The 10,129-nt window shown below is 40.9% G+C and overlaps 1 protein-coding gene across 1 annotated transcript in view; it reads left to right on the top strand.

Moving 5' to 3' along the window:
• ARHGEF10 (Rho guanine nucleotide exchange factor 10) overlaps window positions 1-10,129 on the top strand; it is a 168,918-nt gene that overhangs the window by 75,880 nt on the left and 82,909 nt on the right. Inside the window, exons 10-13 of the mRNA XM_023728233.1 lie at window positions 1,297-1,403; window positions 5,632-5,709; window positions 6,210-6,389; window positions 8,481-8,597. Of these exons, the coding sequence (XP_023584001.1) occupies window positions 1,297-1,403; window positions 5,632-5,709; window positions 6,210-6,389; window positions 8,481-8,597 (482 nt within the window). The remainder of the gene's footprint in view (window positions 1-1,296; window positions 1,404-5,631; window positions 5,710-6,209; window positions 6,390-8,480; window positions 8,598-10,129) is intronic.

A 10,129-nucleotide genomic window follows, 5' to 3' on the forward strand; every position in this document is an offset into this window, starting at 1 on the left:
GTAAACACCATCTCCAGAAAGTTTTTCCTCATGTCCGCAGTCATAATCCTTGTTCCTTCTTGGGAGCCGATAAATTTCTGTGCTTATCTGATTTTCAGCCGTTTTATGATTTGAACATATTGCTTAATGTATTTAGCTGGGTCTAGGGGTCACTGCAGAAACCCTCGTGTCATAGTGGTTAAGTGCTACGGCTGCTAACAAAAGGTCTGCAGTTCTAATCCACCAGCCGCTCCTTGGAAACCCTATGGGGCAGTTCCGCTCTCCTGTAGGGTCGCTGTGAGTTGGAATTGACCAATGGCAATGGGTTGTTTGTTGTGGTGTTTCTTAGGGGTCCCTGTGGAGCCCTGGTGGCGCAGTGGTCAAGAGCTCGGCTGCTAACCGAAAGGTCAGCGGTTAGAACCCACCAGCCGCTCCATGGAAGAAAAGACCTGGCGATTTGCTTCCATAAAGATAACAGCCTAGGAAATGCTATGGGGCAATTCTCCTCTGTCACGTGGGGTCGCTGTGAGTTGAAATCGACTCAACAGCACACGGCAACAACAACAGGGGTCACTACGAGTCAGAATCCGCTGGATGGTAAAGAACAGGTTTTTAAAAGGTCCCTGGGTATGCAGACAGTTAAGTGTTCAGCTTCTATCGGAAAGGTTGGCACTTCAAACCCACTTGTAGGCTCCGCAGAGGAAAGGCGTTTGGTCTACTCCTGAAAGGTCACAGCCATTGAAGACTCTGGAGCACAGTTCTACTCTGAAACACATGGGGTCGCCATGACTCACAATCAACCCAACAGTAGTTTGTTTGTTTTTTTGATTTTTAAAAATGAATTTAATTTTTTTCTAAACTTTTGAATGTGGCGCTTTGCCTTTTCAGACTTCAGGTGAGAGAAGCATACAGATAGCCACTAAGTCCCACCTTAGTTTGCACTGTTTACTGAATCTGAGTTTTCATTCCTAGCCATTCTTAGCTACCATTCTTTGCTTTCGATATTATATAGATATTTTCGATATTTATAGATTAAGAAAATTTTAAGATGTATTGCTATTCAGATGACACCGCTACACTCTGAAATTATGTTTCATGTACTGAAAACTTTTAAATATTGACAAACACTGCGTTACTCTTGTGGGAAGGATATTTTAATTGGATTTGTTGAAGTTTCAACTTACTAGTTGATGGGTGGTAAGTAAATATGTAAAGTTGAAATATGTACACAAAGCGTTTATTTGACGTCTTATTTTACTATGCTGTTATGAATATATTATTTCAATTTAAAACTAGTACATTTTAACTGTTTTTAAGATCACAGATCTTGTCTTGAAGAAGAGCAAAGCTTATTTATCGATTTTGACTGCAAGCACCCGGAAGCCGTCATGACCCCGATGCCCGAAGGTTTATCTCAGCAGCAGGTAGTGTGAGCAGGACTGATCCTCAGGTGCTTTGTTACCGGGACAGCTGTGCCGGGTGTGAGAATGTTTGACTATCTGGTGATATTTGGTAAATACCTGCTGTTCCAAACTCCCTGGCAGCCTGTCTGTCTTGGCCCCTCCGCTGGACTTTCCTTGTGCCTCCAGCAATCAAGGGGTTAACATCGGACACAGCAGGGCGTCATCAGGACCCTGGTCCCCAGCTGTGGCCTGTGCTCAGGCCATCCTGATTGTTAGATAGTCCTAATATCACCCCTCAGTGTAATCGTGATAAATGTGTGGAACTTGTATCCTTTGTGAACAGTTATTTGCATTCATACTTACATGACTTCTTTACAAAGAGAGTGTACGTGGGTGTGTGTTAAGTATGTACGTGTACATAGGTATATAAGACTGCAGTGAAAACCGTAGATTTTCAATAACTAATGAAATGACTTGCATATAAATGTATTTCTTAAATTATAATAATAGGTACCAAGGGGCAGAATTCCAGCAGTTTCCATGTATCTTTGGGTAAAAGGAAAAGAAGGCTTGAGGAACAAGAGCAGGACAGCAGAGTTTGTGGGATTTCAAAGGGGAGGCGTTGATGTTTGGGGATGAGATTTGAGTTCTTTTCCCTGTGGGTAGCATGATGCCAATCTTGGAGACAGAGTTGGTAGAAGATAGGTAAAAGAAAAGCAATATAAAAATGCTTGGAAGTAAGGTCAGAGTCTAAAAAACAGTTTAAAAATCTAAATTGCAAAGGATACCTAGGGGCTGTTAATAATTAGTCAGGCCAAAACAGGAAGCTTGAATTTCATTTGAGTTGAAGAGGTCATCAAAGGAGCAGTGTCAAAATTAATAAGAAAAAAGCTGAGATAAATGAAGTGGTTCGGTTTGTTAGTGGTATTGGGAAGTGAAAAGAAAGGACTTGGCTGCCCGTGTATGAGGTGCTGAGATACAGACAGAGCTTTGGAAGCAGTAATTATGGTAACAACCACTTACTGGGGGCATACTCTCTGCCAGCCACCAGGCCTACTGCTTAATATCCTTCATTGAAATTTAATCCTCGAAAATTTCCCTTGATGACAGTATACATTTTACAGATATGGAAACTGAGGCTCAGAGAAGCTAAATAATCTGAATGGTATCGTATAGCTTGTTGTTGTTAGGTGCCAATGAGTCAGTTCCAACTCATAGTGACTCTGTGTACGACAGAAGGGAACACTGCCTGGTCCCGTGCCATCCTCACAATCGTTGCTATGTTTGAACCGATTGTTGTAGCTACTGTGTCAGTCCATCTCGTTGAGGGTCTTCCTCTTTTTTGCTGACCCTCTGCTTTACCGAGAATGATGTCCTCAAGGACTGGTCCCTCCTGATAACAGGTCCAAAATAAGTGAGATGAAGTCTCACCATCCTTGTTTCTACAGAGCATTCTGGCTGTACTTCTTCCTTGACAAACTTGTTCATTCTTCTGGCAGTCCATGGTATATTTGGTATTCTTTGCCAACACCATAGTTCAAAGGCATCAATTCTTCAGTCTTCCTTATTCATTGTCCAGCTTTCACATGCATACGAGGCGATTGAAGATACCCATGGCTTGGGTCAGGTGCACCATAGTCCTCAAAGTGACATCCACACTTTTTTTTTTAATCACACCGCTAGGAGTGTAAAATCAGATTTCTTATCTAAATCTGATGCCAAATTCTGTGTGTATGAGGGGCTTTGCATGGTCTACTCCCATAGCACCACCAGCAGTAAATAAATGACAGCTGGAGTTATTATTTCAAAAACTTAGTTTCTGGATTTCTGTATTTTTCCATCTAGCTTTCTTTTCTTATAGTTATGATTCACATAGATTATTTTTTCCCCACTGACAACTGTGTTTGTTCTCCGTGTGAGTTTTCTCTTGAAAGGTTAAACTGGAGGTGTTGCTATTAGTTTTTCTTCTAAAACTGACACGAGGTAACATAGCTAATGGAAAATGCTGCATATCAAGCATTCTTTTCACGCTCTGTATGGGGAAATTAGGAAGCCGTCTTGTATTTCATGGGTTGTCGTGTGTTTGAAAAGTGGCCATTGATGCTGATGAACAAAGGATTCTGTGCTGTCAGTCTGCCTGGAGGTCGTATAGTGGGGTGGCAGCTAGGCTCGGGTCAACTCCCGCCCCTTGTCTGCCATGGAAACCATCGGCGGAGCCTCTGCCAGTTCAGGCCACGGTAAGAGGCCAGACCTTCTCCTGCCGTCTGGCTCACCGCATCCTTCCCTCCAGCTCGCTCCAGCAGCCACGTGACCTTCACGCTCTTACCCACCGGGGGCCCACCTCTCCCAGTTTGTTCAGTAGCTTTGACAGAGAAGCATGTTTCAGCGTTGACTTCTGCTCTGTAACCGCTGCCGCTGGAGTGGTTCTAAAGAAGACTGCCAACATAGAAACCTCCCCACTCCCCTCCCTCTCTTGAACTTGCTGTTTCTATGTTGAATCTAACTATCTGAAAAAGGCCGACTTCTCATCCGGTAGCCATAAAACCCAAGAGATTTATTGTTTTGTTTGTTTGTCAGAAGAATGGTTTCCTACCAATTCCAGGCCTTTAGCCTGTTACAATAGTCTCATCTCAGGAATTTGGTTTGTTTTTTTAATATATGAATCCTTAGGCTTGACCTCAGTTCTGACTCAGGAAACATGGGGTAGTGTCTGGGAATCTGAATTTTGGAAAAAAAGGAATATCCTAGATTCTGATGATCAGCCTGTTTGGGGCTCACTTACTCACCAAGGGGCTAACACCTCATTTTAGAGATGAAGTGTCTGTGGTCAGATGGTTTTAGTGAATTGACCAAGGTCACGTAGATGGTGACAATCTTACCCTTCCTGGCATCCAGTGTTGTATTTTCTTTTTTAATCCCAGCCACATTTACATTTTTTAATACATCATTTTCTTAAGTATCCTAGAAGATCCAATTTTTGTTTTACTTTTTTAAATTGAATAATTCTTTTTATAAAGAAAATAACCACTCCCTTGTTAATGATGTTTTGTAAATCTTGGTTGCCCCTGGAATTTTCATAACTGGAGAAATTTCTTTTGTGGAAAATTCTCTCTTTACCCACGAGGTGGCATTGCAGTTTCTTTAAATGGTATTCTCTCAGTGCTGATTGCCTGTTAGAAGAAATACTTGGTCATGGAAATATTCTGGGGGGGGTGTGTGTGTGTGTGCATGCGTGTGTAGTTTAGAAGCAATGCTGTTGTAATACTATGCTTTATTTTCCATTTATTTGCAATAGTAAATTGCCAAAATGTGTTTAGATTTGATGAAAGTGCCGATTATCATTATCCTTTAACAGACTTCATATAACCAGAAGTTTGTTGTTGTATGTACTTCAGTAATGAAAAAACAGAACAAAAGACAATGCCAGCATTTGAAATGCAAATATCGCAAATTATAGAGGTGTTTTTGCACCTCTCAATGTTGTTAGTAAGTTACTCATTATACCCTTGACTTGTAGGTAAGTGTACCTTTGCATGGTCAAAAAATCTTTGCAAAAACAAAACAAAGCTATTCCTTCACTTTCCAAAAGCTTTTTGTTTTTCTGTAACTTTTGGAGTAATGATTTCAGATAACTGTTGCTAATAATATTCTTTGAGTCAAGACTGGAACTAATATTTATACCGAGTTTATACTTGAAATATCATTTTGCTTAGCCTTCAGCACATAAAATAAATTCTGTTATGCTTATTACAGGGAGCCCTGGTGGCATAGTAGTTAAGTGCTGGGCTGCTAACCAAAAGGTTGGTGGTTTGAACCCACTAGCCGCTCCTTGGGAGAATGACCTGGCCATCTGCGCCTGTAAAGATTATAGCCTTGGAAGCCCTCCGGGGCAGTCCTCCTCCGTCCCGTAGGGTCGCTGTGAGTCAGAGTTGACTCAGTGGCAACAACAACATGCTTGTTAATAAGTGAACGCATTTATTTTTAATCCTAGAATTTTACTTTACCTGCTGTAGATATAATTTATAATTTGAGGTTTTAAAAATAATATAATCCTGGTGAGGGAGGGAAGTGTGTTTTACATCTGTAATGCTATTAATACCATTTAAAATATTTTAAAAGACTTGGGAGTTTACCTACTATTTTGGGGAAAAAATAGCTTCTTTACTGACAAGCCTCAACACGCAAGTAAAATGTATCTGTACGTATTCTGAAGCAGTTTTCTGCCATAGTATTTTCAAATTTCCAACAGGTTGTAAGGAGATACATTCTGGGTTCAGTTGTCGACAGTGAGAAGAACTACGTAGATGCTCTTAAGAGGATTTTGGAGGTACTCAGATGGCACTTATGTATTTTATATATGTAGATATTTAGAGAGAACCATTTTTACATTTATATATCTTTTGTTACATATATGCTTGTATGTCTATATACTTATGAATCATTAAAATATGTAAATTTGCAAAATTCTCAAAAGAATATAAGCATTGTGTCTATGTGTTAAGGGGCCCTGGTGGCGCAGTGGTTAAAGTGCTTGTTTACTAACCCACTAGCCTCTCTAAGGGAGAAAGATGTGGCCGTCTGCTTCCGTAAAGATGACAGCCTTGGAAACCCTGTGGGGCAGTTCTACTCTGTCCTACAGGGTCGCTATGAGTTGGAATCAACTTGACGGCAGTGAGTGAGTGGATATATGGATTGACATCAAAAGTCCTAATTTGTTCCGAAATAAATAGGATTTGCATAAAGATTCTGCAAACAATTTTTTACATCAATATTCTTTTCCCTACCCTTTATAAATGTCTGTCCCATCTTGATTTATTTTTGTCTTAGCAATATGAGAAACCACTGTCTGAGATGGAGCCAAAGATTCTGAGTGAAAGGAAGCTAAAGATGGTGTTTTATCGAATTAAAGAAATCCTGCAGTGCCATTCCATGTTCCAGATAGCCCTGGCCAGCCGAGTATCTGAGTGGGATTCTGTTGAAATGATTGGTGATGTCTTCGTTGCTTCGGTAATTAAGCTCGTGCAGCAACTATTCTGTAGAGTTGTCTGTGTGCTCACGTCAGTGGGCTCAGTGCTGCTTTCCAGAAAAGCTTGTAAGCTGGCAAGTAGCTGGTTCTCTCTCTAGACCAGTGTGACGTCACACTGCCGTGGGCAAAGTACATATGTTAGAGAAAATGATCGTTACGCTGTTTCGGGTTCAATTGGATGTTTACCAGGGAGACCAAGATAAATATCCAGACGCTTAGGGGAAAAGATATATTTAAAAAAAAAATGTTTTAAATAGATACTTGATCAAGTTTTGGATACATCATTATAAAATTTAATAATGCTTTTTGATTCTGAGCTAGGCCGTGCTTGTCTAATGATATTGTAGAATGTTCATATTTAAACTTCCTTACATTAATTAGGCTCTCTATCCCTTTATAAAACGTAGTTCACTTTCTGTGAGCATAGGTCTCCTTGCCTGGTAACAATGAAAACATGTTACTGGAAAATATCTAGCTGTTTATCTCACATTTTTACTCTCTGATATAGAGTCCTATGTCGTATAGATACAGTCTTTCAGCCCCAAACTGTGACACAAGATTTAATGGAATGCGTGCCGATGCAACCCAGAGCACAAGTGAATCGTTGTATTAACATTTCCTGGCAGAAGAGATGGTTAGCTGCCTGGACAATATCAGCACCAAGTGTCTGCATCGGCAGTATGGAGTCTATTTATGGACGGCATATTGGTTATATTTTTATCTAGATTAGAAAATTATGGGTATAACAAATCGGATTTTATAGTTGATTTAAGATGATAATGTTGTCAAAGGGCTATAAGCTTAAAAGTTTACTTTTAAAAAGTGTTCATTTACATAAATGAATGCTGTAATAATGTCGTAGGACACCTTTTTTATATATACTTTGTGTATGTGCTTGGTGAAGTGTAGAAATTATAGGATGCTTTGAACATAGCATGGAAACAAACTTATGACTAAAATATTTATTTGCATAATACCTTTCAAGGATCTTTATAAAAAAAGAAATGTTGGATATTTAAATATGATGTTTTTTGTTCTTGAATTTTCTATTTTGTATTTCACTTCAACTTTCATTATATCCCTCTTCTTAAAATATTTACCTTGAGAACATTTTTTAAAAATTAAAGCACCTTTTTAAAACTATGTATGATGTGGATGAACCCATTTCTTCCGTAAGCGATAGTCACAGCAGATCTGTACTTAGGGGTATTCCGTCGGTTCTAGAGGATGTGTGGAATATTAGAAGAACAAGACGGAATAATTGTTCCTCTCTTTGGAAGCTGATACCAAGGACAAAAGTTTCTGCCTCTTGAAACATTTGTCTTTTTAGGAAAATGAACACGAAAGACACTTTACCTAAGCTGGAGAAGCAGGGAGGGGGTCCGTGGTCTTTCTTTCCTGGTACATTTCCAGAGAATGGTTAACGCCTGTGATTGCAAAGATACTGTGACCGCCATGTAAAGAGGCACATGTAATTCTTGCCTTGAGGTGGAATCCAGCAAATGAAGCTGAGCAGGAATTTAAAGGAGAACACTTGTCATCTTCTTTGTAAGTCTTATAGTCAGGAACGTTTCTTCACTGAAGCCCACAGTGACGCCTAACAGTGCATTGTACAGCTTGCTGTCGAGTCAGCTCCGACTCATGGCAGCTCTGCGTCTTGTCAGAGCAGAAACTGTGCTCCATAGGGTTTTCAGTGCTACATTTTCAGAAGTAGATCACCAGACCTTTCTTCTGAGGCACCTCTCCGTGGACTCGAACCTCCAATCTTTTGGTGAGCAGCTGAGCATGCTAACCGTTTGTTCCACCTAGGGGCTCCAGAAGTGGACTGGGATCAGCAAAATGAGCTTCAACCAGCCATTTAACCAATTCCTAACACACACAGACACACACACACACACACACACACACACACACATACACAGTCATGATAAAGTTTATCGGATTAGAACATCAAGTGGTTTAAAGTTTATTTCTAGGGCAGGCTTCCAATGATTTCTTTATTTTAAATTGGAAAAAGGAGCATTTGGACTCCACACATTATTAATATTTCTCAACTCCCTCCTGCATTTCAGTTTTCTAAATCCATGGTACTGGATGCTTATAGTGAATACGTGAACAATTTTAGCACAGCCGTGGCAGTCCTCAAGAAAACATGTGCTACCAAGCCGGCTTTTCTTGAATTTTTAAAGGTAAGCACAATTTTTTTCCAGTTTGACTTTCACATCTTCTGATACCGGGTTCCACATCAAACTACCTGATAATGAAACTGTACCCAACTTCGCCTCTGAACGCAGAACGTTGCTTATTATAAAGATCTCAGTGCCAGCAAGCCCTAGGTGTTGGGCTAACGCTAGAAATGAAGATGGATGGTAGCCTGTAGCACAGCGTTCTGAAATTCGCTGTCCTTAAAATTAGGTACTTTTAAGTTGCTATGTTGCCATGGTAGGTAGCCATCGCGTCGGCTCCGGCTGGGTAGATACAGTGACAGACAGACAGACAGAAAGTTAAGATCAGAACCCCAAAGAATATTGCCTTTTCATTCCTGTTCTTCAGCATGGCATCAGAAATAGCAGAAACAGCGTTTAGATTCTGGGTTGGTAAAAGGGCCTCTTCGGGGTCAGAGAGTTAAGCAAGAGCCTGAAAAGGCACGCCCCCAAGAATAAGCCGCCACAGTTGGTGGGGACATTTGCTTTTTTCTCCTCTGATGTGAAGTGGAGATAACTGTAGACCTTCCTCTGAGATTGTCTGACTTTGAAGTTACGAAGAATGTTTCCCTGACTTCCTTTAAAAAAAAGAATTTCCTAACGAATATTAACGTGTGTTATTTAATCAGCTGGCAGTGCTTTGCCCACTGTAGATGTGCATCAAATCCTGAGAAGGGAAAATGATAGGAGAGTTCCCTGCACATTGGAACCAAATTAAAATTCTCCTGCAGAAGCTGTAGCCCTCAACAGCAGCTCAGCCTCATCTGCATGAGGCTCTAATTTGCATTATAAAACCTCGGAACAAAGTGTGCTCTTGTTTCTTGAACTGTATTCTTAGAAACTTCTGTTACCTGGGGTGAGTGAACACAGGCCAAGTGTTCTTGCCAACAACAATGTTTTATTAAAGCCAAAATCTTTATTCTCCTTTTTTATTATTTAGCACAGTGATTCCTGCAATTGCTACAACATAGTAGGTGGCTGGTAAAGGTTTGCAAATGATTAAATCAGTTCCCGACTTTGAAGAGTTGTGGTACTCTGTGTACTTTGGATCTCACGGCATTTCTTTCTCTAGGGAAAGAAAAGCTCTGAAGGAGTTAAAAATTCATTTCTTATGAGAGTTTTGTTGTGGTCTTTCTGAGGCTGACGATAAGGAAGACTTAGACACTGGCAGCAACAGCAACACCCACTGATGGCGTCGCCACCTGACAGGAGTCCGACCACGGGCCCTCTCCCTGACTGCACACACACACACACATACACACACACAAGCGCACACGCGCACACCCGCGCACACACCACCACGTTCACCATCTCGTGTAGTTCTTCCAGCAATGTTGGAAGCTACACACACCACCACCACCACCACCATGTCATGTAATTCTTCCAGCAGTGTTGGAAGCTACACACACACACACGCACGCACACACACCACCACCACCATGTCATGTAATTCTTCCAGCAGTGTTGGAAGCTACACACACACACACACACACACGCACACACCACCACCACCATGT

The sequence above is a fragment of the Trichechus manatus genome, unplaced genomic scaffold (genome assembly GCF_000243295.1).
Source record: "Trichechus manatus latirostris isolate Lorelei unplaced genomic scaffold, TriManLat1.0 scaffold00023, whole genome shotgun sequence".
NCBI classification, from domain to species: Eukaryota; Metazoa; Chordata; class Mammalia; order Sirenia; family Trichechidae; genus Trichechus; species Trichechus manatus.